Genomic DNA, 17,558 nt, shown 5'->3' with positions numbered 1-17,558 from the left:
CTGTCCAGTGCACTGCTCTGCGGGTTTCTTGTATGATTTGTTCTCACTTTAACCCATGTATGTCTTTATGTACAGCATCATAAACAGCTTTGTTAGTTATTAGAAAGAAGCTGTTATACAGTTTTTTTTTTAGACTGGTAAATCTCTAAGAAATAAGATACCAAATTTGAAAATCAATTTATAAAGCAGAGTAAGGACAAGCTGTTTTATCTCCTTATTGCTCTCTAAGGAATGTCAAAATACATTTGAAGTGAACGAACCTCAGGTTGTTCAAATAAAAAGAAACTGACATGGGGTGATGGGATAAAGATAAAAAAGAAAATCGCTCAATAATTAACATAGAAGGCCATGCCCAGTTTTGTGGTTATCAATATTACCAGAACATGCTCTTACACTACTCCTCTCTGTGATTTGACTTGAAAAAAAATTGTACCCCTCAGGAGCCTAACAGATTACTTCAATGGCTTTTAATGGGACGTGGCAAATATACCAGCAGGAGAACTTGGAAGACTTCCTGCGCTCCATAGGTAACTTTTCTAAAAGCCAACTGTTTTCTCTAAATTGTGAAGTAGGTGAGCATATGATGATGAATTCTGTTGTTGGCAAGCCAGTTAAGATGTTCACATTTGCTTTAAAAGAAAATATATACTGCTAACCAATGGCATATTTATATTCTTACAGTTTGTTAATCTAAACCTGGAGTCCATTTTGTGATGCTTAATCCAGTGTTGATTGCTTTTTATATCTATTTCTACTAGCCTTTCTTATCCTATTAAAATATTTGGTAATATGAAATACTTTGAAATATGATGTTTGGAACATGATTGAATGAATAAATTAATATAATTTCTACACTTTCTTGTTACTGCTTGCCACCTCCTCCATATATATAAGTATGCTTTCTAGTCGAGGTTTCAAAATGAGAAAGAGATACACTAGCTGACAAAAAACACCACTACACTTAACACACTTGAGAAGCAGTAAAAGAAATGAATGAGTGAATCAAACCAATCAAACCTTACAGATCTAGATAACTGGATTCAGTTCCAGGTTTGCTTATTCTCTTCATGTTTTCCCTATGTTAGTTTTAATTTTCTTTGGGTATTTTGGTTCCCTTTCTCATTCCAAAGATGTGATTGCTACTGTCTTAGTATAAATTAGTACACCCACATGGACTGGTATCCTGTCTATCTCTAGTTACTGCCTTAAACGCAATACTGCAGGGATAGGCTTAGGCTCTCTGCAGCACTATAAAAGATAGAACAGGAGTAAAGTCTTCTAACTGGCTAAACATCAAGAACACCAATAACATAAGAAGGTTTACAAATAAGAAGAGGCCATTCAGTCCATTAAGCTCATTTGGTTAGTTACATCCATCCATCCATCCATCCATCCATCCATAATCCAACCCGCTATATCATAACTACAGGGTCACGGGGATCTGCTGGATCAAATCCCAACCAACACAAGGCGCAAAGCAAGAAACAAACCCTGGGCAGGGCGCCAGCCCACCTCAGCCCACAAACACACACCAAGCACACACTAGGGACAATTTAGGATTACCAATTCACCTAGCCTATGCTTTTTCCAAGCAGGGGTAAGGGGTATTTGTACATTGGGAGACATCTTTAATGTTTCAAGACTCAAGTTATTCCAGTTATTGAAGGGTTTTCCATTACTGCTTCATCATTTTTCATTTATCTCCAGCTGAGGCCTGTGCTTAGAATATGTGGAATTTCACTTCTCCACTTCTCCATCACCCCTTTTATACTTTTGCAATATCTTTTTTCCCTGAAACTGAACCTGTAACCTCTCTCAAATTCCTTTCTGTGCAAAGCTTCCTATAAACAAACTATAACTTTCAACTGTATGGTCTTGTGAATTTTCTTCTCATATAACAGTGTGCTGGAATTCTGTATTTAGGAATGTGAAAAATTAATCCAAAAACTCCAATTACCAGCACACTCAGTTCAAAATTATACATAGATTGTATGTAACCCTAACCCACAGGGCCATCTGCAAGGCTTGTCTCCAGACAGATAATCCTTGTCATCTCTGTTCTTTAAATGCTTTTGGCACTTTCTTTTATATGTTCTGGCAGTGTCCCCAATTTACTTCTCTTTGGTCCTATGTTCCAAAATTCCTCTCCTTAATTCTCTCTGTGCATGTTCCTCTGTCTCCTCAGGTTCTCCTTCTCTCAGATTTCTCCACTCTCTCCCTTTCTGTACTGCAAAACTGTTGTTGGCTACTCGCTGGAGAGCACCTGACTGTGTCATTTTTTTCTCTCTGGAAGGCATCATTCGTAGATTAACATCTCATCCAGTCCTATAGTTCAGAGAAGGCTTAGTGCTGTTCATATGATCAGGAATTGGGAGGGGGTGGCTCCATGATATAGTTTCCTTGGTGGTTTTCATTATGCTGCAGTCTCCTGTGCCTGCTGGCCAACTGTTGTACCGCTGTCAATTTTGTTTTATTTTATAATTATTGATTTTTTCCCCCAACAAGTAAGGTTTACCACTCCTAGGTGGGTTTTGTGGGTAGTTTGGTGTTTCCTTCTTTTGTCTCTCTTTTCTTAATATAACAAAGTTGTCCTCGTTTTCGGACATGTATCAGTTAAATATATGTTTAATTAAAATGTAATTGCAAACAAAGGACTGGTGTCCCTTACATAGCTGGTTTGAGCCTTGTGCAGGAATTGCATAATTGGGTTAGAATATGTAGGAATCAATAATAATAATAATTAAACATTTGGAAGACTTCCTAATCCAGTTTATGGGTGTGGTGGATCTCAGGCCTATCCAATCAACACAATGAATATTGCCTGTCATGGACAGGATATCAGTTCATCAAGAGGTCCACTCAGTCACTACAAAGTGTCTTCTTTACTTGTATACTTTTTCAGAATTAAAAAAATAATTAAATTAGTGTGCTGTCCACACATTTATTGTTTATATCAAACTGAGCACACCAAATAAATACTGTATATTCTCTTTTTTCTTCTAGGTCTGGCAGAAGATGTCATCAATAAAGCAAAAGATGTGAAACCAGTTATTGAAATCCATCAAGATGGAAACAATTTTGTTGTCACTTCTAAAACACCACATCAGTCAAACACAAATTCCTTCACCATTGGCAAAGAAGCTGATATCACAGCCATGGGGGGCAAAAAATTTAAGGTATTTATTTGTAGTAGTAGGGTGTTGTACCGTGTTAGCCTTTATGTATGTAGAGAGAAGTTAAACAAAATGACACATTTTATTGGCTAACTAGAAAGATTACAATATGCAAGCTTTCGAGGCAATTCAGGCCCCTCTTCAGGCAAAAGGGTCCTGAGTTGCCTCGAAAGCTTGCATATTGTAATCTTTCTAGTTTGCCAATAAAAGGTGTCATTTTGCTTAACTTCTTACTACAGGTATTTATTTGCAAAGAACCTGTCACAAACATCATAACATAAAGACATAACATGTAAGTATGAATGATGGGAATTATAGTGAAGGAGCATAACAATCATTTTTAATTGTGTTTTGACATTTGTGTAACAAGCACATTTCATGTTTTGAAGCTATAGGAAGCATTGCTGCACTAGTGACTAAGGAAAAAATATATTTAGTCAGAAAGACAAATATATAATTGCTATGCGTAATCTGTTGATATTTTTACAGTGCACCATCAATATGGACGGTGGGAAACTTGTCTGCCAAACTGACAAGTTCAGTCACATCTCAGAAATCCAAGGCAATGAAATGATTGAGGTTAGTATGGATCCCTTTGTCAAATGCTCAATTGAGCAAATTTTTTGAATTTTGATTATAATTATGATCTTTAGAATACAACCTTAATGATGGAGTCCCTCTTCGGGATGATACTACTGTGAATAATGAAGTACCCTTTACTTAAGCCAATAAAGCAATTGTGTTTACCTTTTCCATTTAGGATTTGTAAATTTGTTGGTGAAAGAAATACTTTTATACTTGTATCTGTTATAAAATAGTACATTTATTTCTTTTGTCAATCCTGTACATATATGTGCACTGCACATACGTAACACATACCGTATACAAATTGTAAGCAAGCGCTAGAAGGATCTTGAAAGAAAAAGTCAGTAAAAATCAAGCAGGCAAGGTACTGGAACTGTGGGTCAGAAAACAATTGTGGACTGTCAAAATCCAGAAAAGTGCTCAAGAGATCCTATAATGTGATTTTGCAGCCACTAAATTGTTGTGGCTCCTGGGAGTGAATGGCATACACAGGAAGTACAGTAGCTAATCTATAGATACTAAACTAAGAGAAAGGTTATTGAGATGAGTAAGTCTCCCCAGACTGCTAGGTGGGAGCACAGCATACCAATGTGGTACAGTTGCTGTTTTGTACCATGTTACAGTGAACTACTGGTGTTAGCAGTTTGATGTGCTGGGTATCCGAGATGCAGACACACCTGGGCCTACTAGATGAATACTGGGGACTTCCTGGTGGTTCTCCTAATCCTGGGCGTATTTCAGGAGATTTCCCTAAACATAGCTTCAGGGTGTTGTAGTTTTAGAATAGGACATTTTCTATGTCTTATTGGGCAGATTTTGTTGAGTGGTGGAGATCAAAGGAGTGTTTGTTTACCTTCAAAATGAATAGATAGTTATGGAAGCTAGCGATCTGTGCTCTCAAAAGTTGTTATATTGCTTATCAAAATCTTTAAGGACAACACCAAATTTTAAGTCGAATCGAAACAACAGTTTTTCCTAAGTACTGTTGTTTACTTCAGTGCTGGTCTCTTGTAAGGTCTTTTTTATTGGTTTAATGTTTGGATACTGCTTCCTGGGCAGCACAAAGTAATAACTTTACATATCAAGTACTTTCCAAATGCTAGTGCTCCTGAAAAACAAAAATGAAAGTACTTGTAAGAAATAAGTACACAAAATGTCAGTGCAATGGTATTGCCAAACTATATTTATATTTATATATTCAAAAATATCAACTAATAATATGCACATATAATGGGAAATTATTATTAAGAAAAGAATTTCCATCAAATAAGCCACAATCCTAAAAAAGAGCTTTGTTTTGGCACTTACTGTATGTTATGGTGCCCCCATCATAAAACAAATATAAACACTCCATATTAGCTGACTCTGTCAACTTCAGATACAAGTAAAGAATGTCACTGGTTTTAGCACATCCTTGAAATTAGACATACTTCCTCAAACAAAGCTAATATGAAGTCACTGAGAGAAAATGATTTACTTAAAGAAAAGCTGTACAGGGTGGTCCAGATCTAATTATGTAGATCCAGATTGTCTGGATGACTTTGATTTATGCAGGGACGATTCCAATTCGGCGTGAAGATGATTTTTCATGTTGTCAGTTCGCACAATTCTCGATGGTCTGGGATTTATCGGGTGATTTTCTATGTAATAAACATAATAAGTTATAGCGTAATGAAAATTGCATAATTAGATCTGGACCACCCTATACATTTGTTTTATCTTGGTAGAGTAATATATTTTGCTCTACTTTCCTCTATTGTATTATTAATATGTAGCCTTAGAGTGCCTAATCTCACAGACTTACCACTGTTTATAAGGTATTATTGTTTATAACTTATCCCCACCTTCCCTTCTATATCTATAACCTCAGGTAATTAGATGTAGTAAAAAGACAAGAAGGAGTTAAGTTACACATAAAATAATGTATTACTGATAATATTCATAAATAATAACAAAATGCAAAGTACATTTGAATATTGGCAACCATGCAACCTGATTAAATGGTGATGTGTAGCTCAGGTGGCACACAGACTTGTAGTTACTTAAAATGTCTCTAGTTAAGGCATCATTGGTGCTCAGCTTTCAGCCAACTTGTCTGGTTCAATATGGCTGCCAAGCTGTGCTCTCCATTGTGTTATCTTCTTCATCAGATGTTAGTAACAGAGATGCTTGTTCATCATCATCTGTTGGTTAGCAAGCAAGAGAGAATGTGGTTGAGCAAACAAATTTATGGGTTTTCTGTCCAACGCCTACAGCCAATAGGATATCATGGTACTTAAAGGCCTCTGAGACAAGCCAATTCCAAACCAGCCATACCTCAGACCAATGGGGGAAATAGAACATCTTAACACCTGCCCCCAAACCATATGTTAACGTAACCTGGCTTCCTTGCGGGTGTTGAAAGTTTTTAGCAGAGAAATACTCATCAAACTGGTTTTAGACACATCCCCCAAATCCTGTCGTAAAATGACAAAGAGACAGTCGTAAACAGGGGGGCAAACACGAATGCCTCTCACCAAAGTAACACTAAATTACATTGCTTTGCCTAAATTACAAATAAAGACATACAAAACATTTATCAAGTTATATGCAAAATCTTACATCACAACAACATTCCTGTGAATTTCCCCTTGGGATTAATAAAGTATCTATCTATCTATCTATCTATCTATTTAGTCTCAGAATTGGAAAAATGCAAAGGCAGTAATCAGAATAAGAACTGAACCCAGGTCCCTAAGCTTATGATGCAGCGTGGGTTTAAAAATGCCCAAAAATTTAAATGTATACAGTATATAAATGGACAGAGGGTGGCAAAAATGTGTATGTGAGGTTATGAGATTATAATACATATCTATGAAAGCAATATTTTTTTCATGATAATTTTGTATTATACCTTACAGAAACAAATTGAAAACATTAGACTTTATCAAATGACTTAACAAGGTAGACTCATTAATTGATCAAACACCTTTTACTTTTAATACAACATAGACATTTTTCCAATTGTAGGAAAAAATATTGTTTTTTTCAACTTGTTTCCCACATATGAAGATGTAAGTGTACAGTATGTGTAGATGGGTGACTCTTAGTTCCTTGCATGTGTATTGGTAACTTAATACCAGCTCCATGAGTGTATGAGTGCACTCCTTGATGAACAAGTGCCCTGTCCAAGGTTGCTTATTTACTGCCATGTATTCAGGGCTGGATGGATAGGCACCAGCTCCCTTAGCTGAATCAGACAGTCAGTCAGGCAGTCATTCTCCAACCCGCTATATCCTAACACAGGGTTTGGGGACGCAAGGCATGATCAAATCCTGTGCAGGACGCCAGCCCACAGCATGGTACACACACACACACACACACAAAAAAACACTAGGGACAATTTAGGATCGCCAATGTACCTTTGGACTGTGGGAGGAAACCCACGCAGACACAGGGAGAACATGCAAACTCCACACTTGGAGGACCGGGAAGGCAAACCCGGGTCTCCAAACTGCGAGACAGCAGCACTACCCACTGTTCCACCATGCCACCCGTAGATGAATCAAAGGGATAAAAATAAATGAAAGAATGTAAATAATGCAGTGTATTTCTCAGTCTTTTCAAAGATCAATTTTAAATTGGGAACAAATTCTCAAATGATCTATGTAAATGTAGTTACTATTGTTTTTACTGCAATGCAATATTTCAAGTTTTTCTTTAAAACAGTAATTGTTAAGCAGCTAAAACTTATTATCTTCGTTTCATGTTTTTTTTTCTTTCAGAAAATTACTATTGGGTCTACTACCTTGGTTAGGAAAAGTCGAAAAGTTTAGCTGCAAGAAAACAACAACAAATATGAAGATGATCTACAGTTAAAATTATCGAGATTTCAGACTGGAATAAAATATTGTGAACACACAAACATTTGTAAAATGTATTTTTTCCAGAATAATATAAATGAATATCCAGATTGTATAAACATTTTGTGAAACATATTATTGATCAATTTATTCACTCTTTACTAAAACCACTTCTTACAAACTTCAGAATGGCACACAAACAAAAGCATGCAGAACAAAAGAATGCAGTGGTAAATGTGTCCAGAGGAAAACGTGCACAACAATAATAAAGGGATACTGTCCTGTGCAACTTATAGCACCACAAACAAAATCTGCAAAAGAAAATAGGCAATGTGAAGAGAAACAACAAACAAATGGAGAAGAAGCAAAAAAATATATACTGTAAATTTAACTATTTTTGTAATTGTACTGTGCAGTTTATAGCTCCAGACTTGGATAAAGACTAAATGGTATTAGCTTTACATTTTGCACCTAAGGATAATGTGTTCAATGACTTTAGCACCCAGTAGGTAGAAGCACTTATCAATTGGCTGTAGTAGTCTTTAACTATTTATATATGGAGTAGAGCCAGCTACATATTTGATTGACATGGAACTTTATAGAATCCTCTGTTTCATACCTTTCTAGGGATTACTGTTCAGGGGCTGTGCAATCTGTGGTGTTGGCATTGCAGATAGGAGTACAGTTGATTATCTAGGGATCTGAAATTTCCAGTGGCAGGGGTTGAGAGTGAGGAGCAGCCAAGGTCTGCAACCCCAGGTGGATGCAGGAGATGAATGGAACCAACGTAATACTGTGACAATCCAGGAGAATCTTCACATCTGACAGCCGGAGGGAGTGAAGAGAGACTTCAGGCAGTGACACAGGCTTGAAGCAAGAATCTGGATCCCTGAAGATTCAAGAGCAGGCTAGAGGATTGTGATGAGCTGGCCACAGGTTTGTACATGAGTGGCTGAGCACTATCTGTGTTCATTCCAACTGCTCAAAGAGATGAGACAAGGTGAGGTGAGATGTGACATATTTGTGTAGTATTTGTTGTTTTGGTGGCATTCCCTATGTCCCTTAATGGGGAGAAAGTTTGCATTAATTTGCAGGAATTAGTTTGCTTTGTTGTTAAGCATAATATGATGTGACTCTGTTTTTGCCTCTCCTATGTCCGTGCCTGTTACAGTACTTTCCCTCCAGATCTAATAGCATCCAAATCAAGATGTGTCCAGATTCCATATCACGTGGAACCATTAATATCAACATGTGAACAGGTGCCACTTCTACAGTTTTTACAAGAGACTGCAAATAATAGTACGCTACAAACTGAACGATGCAATTACACTTTAAGTTGTATGGTTTTGGCTCTCCCACTCTTTGGAGTATGGTGTTTCTTCTCATTTTATATGTTTTGCTTTGTAAGATTTGTTTGTGTCACAGTACAGTACAGAGACCCTTTACTATGTGCACATTTGTCGCTGTGAGCATTTATACCTTATGCATTTGTTAAAGTTCTCTTTTGTGTGGAATACTTTTGTCATGCCACAACACAGGGCAAGCGCAAGACAGGGACAAACTCTTAAGACAGCACTAGACCATTGCAGGACACACTCATGTACACACCAACGGTTACATAAGGTCGGTATATTGATGTCACTTAGCCTTTGAGATAGGGGAGAAAAGTCAGAGTATCTGGAGGAAAGTGCTCACAGACTCCAGGATACCATAGAAACTTCACACGGAATCTGAAGCTGTGAAAGAGCAGTATTAATCAAAACATCACTTTTCTGACATTTAACCAATTCAATTCAAGTCATCTTCATTTAAATGTACTGCATAAAGTGCACTCCCAATGATAATATCAGCACACAATGCACTATAATTAATATATGTATATATACACTACTGGTCAAAAGTTTTAGAACACATCAGTGTATTTGTATTTGCGGAAATGCATGCATTATCTTAATGTTTCACAAAATCAAGGCATAGGACAAATAAACAATGGCAAAAAAAAAAATTAGTCAAGGAATCATTAGGCATATAAAAGTTTGTTCAAAATTTTTGATTCCTCAAAGTAGACACCTTTTGCTGATATAACAACCAAACTGTAGTAACCCTTTTGATTCAGAATGCCAGTCACTCTGTGCAAGTCACCAACTCTGCCTCCACCAAAGAACCCCAGACTATCATACTTGCTCCTCCATGTTTGACAGTTGGTGTTACACACGGAGGAACAACCACCTTTCACCAACTCGACGGAGTACAAACACCCTGCATGATGAACCGAAGACTTCAAATTTTGATTCATCGTTAAATAAAACTTTCTTCCAGACTCAAGGGAACAGAGTAGGGGGCTTGCATATCCTCTTCATGAGTTGGCATCACACTTTTTTCTGTATCTGTGAGGTTTTTCAGGAACAAAACCCTTAAAGATGTCATTATATATACAGGGTGAGTCAATATCATGCTAACATTTGAATGGCAGAAACAATTTATTCACAAAACATACTTCATATGTGCAAGATGATTTACAACAACAACAACATATATTTATATAGCACATTTTCATGCAAAAAGTAGCTCAAAGTGCTTTACATAATGAAGAAAAGAAAAATAAAAGACAAAATAAGAAATTAAAACAAGACAACATTAGTTAACATAGAAAAGGAGTAAGGTCCGATGGCCAGGGTGGACAGAAAAAACAAAAAAAAAACACCAGATGGCTGGAGAAAAAAAAAATCTGCAGGGGTTCTGGGCATTCTACCTAACATAAATGAAATAGTCCTCTTTGTAGTTACGGTTCTCACGGAGTCACTTGATGTTGATGGTCATACAGACTTCTGGCTTTTAATCCATCCATCATTGTTGGAACATCACGGTGCTTTGAGTAGATGGTGATAGTGCAAGCCACCACCAAAAGGATACCGGAAAAGGAAACAGTACCAACAAGTTTTTTTCAAAGAAGTATCAGGTGTGCTAATTGATAGTATTCTTGACATAGTAAACTTGTCATTAGATATGGGGGTCTTCCCAGACTGTCTTAAGATTGCTGTAGTTAAACCCCTACTCCAGAAGAATAGTCTTGACCCCTCTGCTTTTGAAAATTTTAGTCTCATCTCTAACCTGCCTTTCTTAAGTAAAATTCTAGAGAAGGCAGTCATTATGCAGCTAAATGACCACCTCAATAAACATGCCATTCTTGATAAGTTTCAGTTGGGTTTTAGAACAAATCACAGCACAGAAACTGCACTCGTTAAAGTAGTAAATGACTTGTGGGTGAATGCAGACAGAGGCCATTTATCTGTTCTCATCCTCTTAGATCTGAGTGCCACATTTGACACCATTGATCACAACATTCTTAGAAATCACCTTAGTCAATAGGTGGGCCTCTCTGGTAGTGTCTTAAATTGGTTTGAATCCTACCTGGCAGGTAGAAAATTCTTTGTTAGTTGTGGTAATTACAACTCAAAGACGCATGATATTCTATATGGTGTTCCACAAGGCTCTATCCTGGGTCTGCTGCTCTTTTCGATCTACATGCTTCCGTTAGATCAGATTATCTCAGGGCATAACGTGAGTTACCATAGCTATACTGATGACACGCAGCTGTATTCATCAATAGCCCCTGATGACCCAGACTCTGTTGTTTCACTGACACAATGTCTTACTTGTGTTTCTAAATGGACGAATAGTAATTTTCTCAAGCTAAATAAAGAGAAAACAGAAATTTTAGTGATTGGCAATAATGGTTATAATGAGGTTATTAGAAATAAACTTGATGCATTAGGATTAAAAGTCAAGACGGAGGTAAAGAACTTAGGGGTAACCATTGACTGTCACCTGAATTTTAAATCACATATTAATCAGATAACTAGGACAGCATTTTTTCACTAAACATAGCAAAAGTGAGACCTCTTATATCATTGAAAGATGCTGAGAAATTAGTTCATGCTTTTGTTTTCAGTCGACTAGATTACTGTAACGCACTCCTCTCAGGACTACCCCAAAAAGACATAAATCATTTGCAGCTAGTGCAGAATGCAGCTGCTAGAATCCTAACTAGGAAAAGAAAATTTGAGCACATTTCTCCAGTTTTGATGTCACTGCACTGGTTACCTGTGTCATTCAGAATTGACTTTAAAATATTGCTTATGGTTTATAAAGCCTTAAATAATCTCGCTCCATCTTATATATCGGAATGTCTGACACCTCATATTCCAAGTCGTAACCTTAGATCCTCAAATGAGTGTCTGCTTAGAATTCCAAGAGCTAAACTTAAAAGAAGCGGTGAGGTGGCCTTCTGCTGTTATGCACCTAAAATCTGAAATAGCCTGCCAATAGGAATTTGCCAGGCTAATACAGTGAAGCACTTAAAAAAACTGCTAAAAACACATTAATTTAACACGGCCTTCTCATAACTTCGTTTTAATTTAATCCTGATACTCTTTATTTTCAATTAATTATCATAACTATTCATGGTGGCTCTAAAATCCATACTAACCCCTACTCTCTCTTCTGCTTCTTTCCTGGTTTTCTGCGCCACCACCACCTAATCAAAGCACCATGATGTTCCTACATTGATGGATTAAAAGCTAGAAGTCTACATGACCATCATCAGCAAGTCCTTCCATAAGAACCCTAAATACAAAGAGGACTGTTTTATTTATGTTAGGTAGAATGTACTGTTTGCCTTTCACATCTGTTATTCCTAAACATTTGTCATAACTTAATAACTTTGCAAGTCCAATTGCATGAATATTACTATGACGAGATATGCTTAAGAAAAGAAGGAATCAATTACAAAAGTTTTATTTATATATGTTAATTGTCACTTGTAATATGTGTGTGTGTAAGAGTGGTTCCTGCCAGAGACTTGAAATCTGCCACAGCCAGTTTTCAGCCTTTTGCCCAGTGGTGGTGCTGGGACACCCTCTTGCCCTCGCTGCATTCAGGGTTACAGTGCCTGTACAGCCCTCGAACGCACCTGAATGTTACGTCATGCGTACATTTTCTGACTTGTTCTGTCTTGCGGTACAAAATTACTTTAATCGACCTCTCAGATCTGAAGTTACCTCACTATCACTAAGCTGAACGTTCTGATGACGTCACGTTGACACACGTCACCTTTCTCCGCGCCCTGCAGACTTTCGAGTCTGCGCCTTGCTCTACTCGCACACCTCCCGCGGATTGTTGCACGGCGGTTGTTTCGGCGCCAGCTTGCACGTAGAACTTGGGTCGGTTTTGTGTTCAAAGAAATCATAATGGCCCGCTACCTTCGGCCTCCTAATACCTCACTTTTTATTCGGAATGTGTCTGATGAATCAAGGTACGTGTTGACTGGAAGCGAATATGGAAAGTATTTTGCGGGGATTAATTAAAAAAACGAATAGGTCTCAACGACAATAGAAAAGAATCGCGTGCTGAGGCCTAGTCGTAGATTCGCGGCGTTGCAGGCCTCCTGTGCGAGTTTCTTTTAACACCAGTGTTTTGACCTGGTAATTGGTGTTCAAATTAAAATAGCGAATATGTTTGGATATGCGCCATGACTTTTAACTGTCATTTGACACTTCTCATACGTTTGTGGCCTGTGTTTTTAAACGGTTACGTGCGTTGCGATCAAATTTTTGTGTAAACAGATTAACGCACACTGTTTAAAAATGTTTAGGATTAAGGCGATTGAAAACCAGATGCTCTGAATTTCTAATGCAATACTGACATTCGTCGAGTTAAGCGAATGTAGCCCGGTACTGAATTTTATCCAGGAACTTTTATGTGCTTACATTTTGTCGTAAATTTCAGTGTTTTTTATGCATTTTATATTTCCGTAGGCCAGTGTATTGAGTGGTGGGGCTGACCGTTTCCCGTCCACGTGTCTTTTATAATTCCTTTATACATGGTTATTATGAAGTCCTTGTGTAGTTTTAAATAAAATCAAGATTTCAGTTCGGTATAGGTTATAATGAATCCTTTAAAAAGGCAAGTGAAATAATTTATTACATTTTTACAAAGATGTATTGTTGAGATCGTTGAATTTTATCATGTTCATGTATTGAAACGTGATGAGATTCTGAAGTTCTGTAAGTACGTATTTTAAGTAACATTAAATCAAATTAGTTACTCTACTCAGTTCGTTCAAATAACGGTTTAGTTGTGTTGTGCATCCTTCTTGTAATGGATTATCCTTGTACCGCACTGACCGATTTTATCATGGCTAGTAACAGTTATAGTTTAGTTTCTCATCTATTAAAGGAATGGGCCCGTCATAATTTTGAAAACAGTGGTGAACACATTAATAAACTATTACAGGTTTACTTAAACTACGATAAAATAAATGAACAACAGTTCACAATGTACTTTACGAATTGACTTTATTAAGTCATGTGGGTTTATCATCATGCCACCCATACACAGTATTGCAGCATGCAGTGGCTCAAAATAACTTTTCTCACGGTGCAACACATACATATAAACGGGAGAAGTGCATGATGGGTTAAAAATATTGTAAATAAAGGTAAGCAAATAATAATAATTTGAAATAGATACTAAATAAATATATAATGCCTAATAATTAAAAAAAAAAAAAAAAATTAGTAACAAGTGCCACAAATTTATAAATAGGCCTCTAGGAGCAGATCTGAGGGCAGGGGAGCAGTTCAGGGTCCAGGCAGCCATGGGCAGAACCTGACAGGTCTGATTTCCGTGCTACAGTACATTCAGCCAGATGCAAATGGGACAAAGTAGCTGCGGTGTGGTTTCAGTGATCTTTTCTGCTGCTGTTTAGCATATAAGTGAAGTTATGATAATTTAAAACTTAATAAGGACTTTTTAAAGAACCTGTATATGTGTATATTGCTTCATAGAATCTAAGTAAGGTCACAGAAATAGTGCAGAATATATTAATTTGAAATAAGCAGTGTGTGCTTTCCCAAGACGACACAATAGTTGCTTTAATATTTATATATTCTTGAATCGTCTTATTTGCACCATATGCTTTAAATGGTGAATTACCTTTTGGCAAAAAAGTTTTTTTTATACTTTAGTCTCATCAAAAAAATAGTTTTAGAGCATCTCGACCTGTTCCTGTTATATTATGGGCTCACTTTTACTGATAATGTCATTGATATGTATGAATTGTACATTTCTTGTTCCATTTAAAGTTTCATTCTCTTTTTTTTTGTTTTTTTTGTTCACTGGGGACATGCTTAGAGAGGGGTTCTTGATACATACTTTGGGTGTGTTTGATCTCTTAATTGTTGGGTGTTATTGATGAGGTGCATTTTTTTTTTCTGCTATATGTGTTCAAGCTGGAAATCAATAAATGTTTCTACGGAGATAATGTAAAATTAAGGTAAATAAAGTTATCATTTTACGATACTTTAGGCCTGAGGATTTACGTCGTGAATTTGGTCGTTATGGACCAATAGTAGATGTCTACATTCCTGTTGACTTCTATACTCGTCGATCAAGAGGATTTGCATACATTCAATATCCTTTCTACTGAAGATTAACTTTGGTAATTATGAGTATGGAAATATTTTCATAATTCAATGGTCAAACAAGTAGAGATATGCTTTTTATTATGTAGAAATCCTCATTTTTATTCTTTAACAAAAAAGGTTTAGGCTGTGAAAATTATTGACATAATCCCCATGGTCTTGAATACATTTTGTTTTGGCTTTTTCTTATATTATTTGAGTGGTTTAGTAGTTTCCTTTCAGACAAAAAATATTTTGTTGACATTGTTTGCTATAAACTAATTCAGTAAAACTCTTAATGAAGGTGTTTGAGTGATTTGCCTGTAATAGAGTATATTTATTAGTAATAACTCTCTTTTTAGAACTTGGCGTGAGACTTTAAGTGAATACGGTATAGGTGAGTTTGTGTTGACATAATGGTTTAAAAAGTATTGTACATGTCACATTACAATAAAAAGGCCAATTTTGAGGTCAGGAAATGTGCATCTGAAAGGATAAGTTCAGTATTTTTCAAGTCAAAATTACTCTGTCATCACATATATTGATTTGCTACAGAAAATTGTGCCGTAAAGTTTATTTTATTATATTTTAAAAATATCTTGTCAGTTCTTGCAGCTTATAGGGGCTGAAGGTGGTCGGGTCCATAGGTGACACTTGCCAAATATGTCAAATTTGAACCAGCAAAGGTTTTGCTTTAAGAGAGCATTCCTTCCATGTTTGTGAGGCACCATTTTGGTTGTGGCTTCTAGCACTTGGGTTTGATGTGACTGTTCGAATGGGAGACCAGCAAAAAGTGGGCTTGTGAGTTCGTAGCACTCATTTTTGCATACTCCTTTCTCTGTGGACGACTGCACACAGTTGAAGAGGAAAAGAAAACCTGTTTCAGATAGCCCATTATTTAATCCATCTACAGTTCCCAAACACAGGAGAGTGATTTCACTGCAGCTGCAAGTGAAGTGAAGTGAAGTGAGCTGAAATGCAGAGCTGTAGAATATTAACAGAAATGTTGTTTACTTGCAAACTGAATATTGCATAAATTAATAGCTCTTCTGTAGAGAAGAAAGGTAGCGCAGTTGTTACTGTTGCTACTTCGTAGATCTAGCATCATATGTTTGTATAATTGTGCAGTCTGAAGGTGTATAATAATATCTGATAACTTTCTTACCTTGAAAAATGGATATGTTAAGTGTAAGCCTTTTTTGCATATTTTGGACCCTATTACATTTTAACCCCATTGTAAACTGTAAGAATACACAAAGCAGTTTTAAAATTGAGAAAGAATTTAGCTTAGAACAGTTTTATGTGGCATATCTATACTAATAAAAGGCAAAGCCCTCACTGACTGACTGACTCATCACTAATTCTCCAACTTCCCGTGTAGGTAGAAGGCTGAAATTTGGCAGGCTCATTCCTTACAGCTTACTTACAAACATTGGGCAGGTTTCGTTTCGAAATTCTATGTGTAATGGTCATAACTGGAACCTATTTTTCTCCATATAATGGAGTTGAGCTCGATGGCCGTTGGGGGGCGGAGTTTCGTGTGACATCATCACGCCTCCCACGTAATCATGTGAACTGACTCCATGCAATACGTAGAAAACAAGGAAGAACTCCAAAAAGTGCTGAAGAAAACATGCATTATACAATTGAGAAGGCAGCGAAACAATAAGAAGCGACCGAGTCACACATACAACCATATTCATGAGTACAGCTACTTCGGAAACAAAACACGGTGTAAACCTAAAGTTTAAATTAAGTTCATAGACAGGCTGTCGCTGGTGTTTGTCATGCCCACGGCTAATGCGGGATACAAGTTTAATGAGAGGACGCAGGATATAAACGAGAGTTTTGATCATTTTGTAACTAAGTTAAAATTACTGGTAAAGGAAGGGCTGTGCTTATGCAAATTCCGAGAGACTGTCTTTGTGGGGGATTGACAGTTAACGCGGGTGGGAGACTCATGTCATCATCTCCCCTCCCATTGACCTCATTTCGCTGTGAACTGAGCTCCGCAGCTAACGCAGTCTTGAGGAACCAACTTTATGACGCTGCCACCAAATACTCACAGAAAAATCCACAAGTTAATACACACGCTATCTCTACAGTTTCTCCACACTCTGAATCCTCCAGGCACTACTTACAAAAGGTTACATTGACAATCATGTTACGTTATTTTTAAAATGTTTCCTTTTCTTAGCACAAGCACAGCTGAGAAGCTTCGATGCATGTGCTCCATAACGCGTTAAAAAATAACGCATTTAATCACACTTTGCATTCCAAGCAAAGGGGAACTTCTGGCAATGCATGATTTCCTGGTACACGATTACATTGATGTACACATCAGAGCTACAAAAATGTAACAGTCGGAAGAAAGCGCGTTGCTAGGACTGATTGGAGGAAAATTTCATTTCAAAAGACTACTCGACGGAAGCCTTGATAAAAGCTTAGTTTTGTGCACATATATATGTATATATATGTGGATGTATATGTATATA

The 17,558-nt window shown here is 37.0% G+C and overlaps 2 protein-coding genes across 4 annotated transcripts in view; both read left to right on the top strand.

Moving 5' to 3' along the window:
- Window positions 1-391: 391 nt before the first annotated feature.
- fabp10a (fatty acid binding protein 10a, liver basic) lies at window positions 392-7,662 on the top strand. Its single transcript, XM_039740464.1, has 4 exons — window positions 392-527; window positions 3,004-3,176; window positions 3,663-3,752; window positions 7,523-7,662. The coding sequence occupies exons 1-4, from the start codon at window positions 461-463 to the stop codon at window positions 7,571-7,573; spliced, it is 381 nt and encodes a 126-aa protein (XP_039596398.1). The 5' UTR covers window positions 392-460; the 3' UTR covers window positions 7,574-7,662.
- Window positions 7,663-12,750: 5,088 nt separating this feature from the next.
- The window catches only part of srsf10a (serine and arginine rich splicing factor 10a), a 21,474-nt gene continuing 16,666 nt past the window's right edge, over window positions 12,751-17,558 (top strand). For 2 of the 3 annotated variants that reach the window (XM_039739916.1, XM_039739915.1), the window contains exons 1-2: window positions 12,751-12,914; window positions 14,969-15,073. In XM_039739916.1, coding sequence (XP_039595850.1) covers window positions 12,850-12,914; window positions 14,969-15,073 — 170 coding nt within the window. In that variant the 5' untranslated portion in view covers window positions 12,751-12,849. The remainder of the gene's footprint in view (window positions 12,915-14,968; window positions 15,074-17,558) is intronic. The other variant, XM_039739917.1, reaches the window with a different exon arrangement.

Source organism: Polypterus senegalus, chromosome 17 (assembly GCF_016835505.1).
Source record: "Polypterus senegalus isolate Bchr_013 chromosome 17, ASM1683550v1, whole genome shotgun sequence".
NCBI classification, from domain to species: domain Eukaryota; kingdom Metazoa; phylum Chordata; class Cladistia; order Polypteriformes; family Polypteridae; genus Polypterus; species Polypterus senegalus.
Note: the sequence above shows the minus strand (reverse complement) of the source record. Positions and strands in the feature narration are given on the sequence as shown.

Coding starts and splice junctions, on each gene's coding strand:
- fabp10a (XM_039740464.1), top strand. CDS start 461: ATGGCTTTTAATGGGACGTGGCAAATATACCAGCAGGAGAACTTGGAA. Junction 528..3,003: donor AGACTTCCTGCGCTCCATAG/GTAACTTTTCTA, acceptor TTTTTCTTCTAG/GTCTGGCAGAAGATGTCATC. Junction 3,177..3,662: donor TGGGGGGCAAAAAATTTAAG/GTATTTATTTGT, acceptor ATATTTTTACAG/TGCACCATCAATATGGACGG.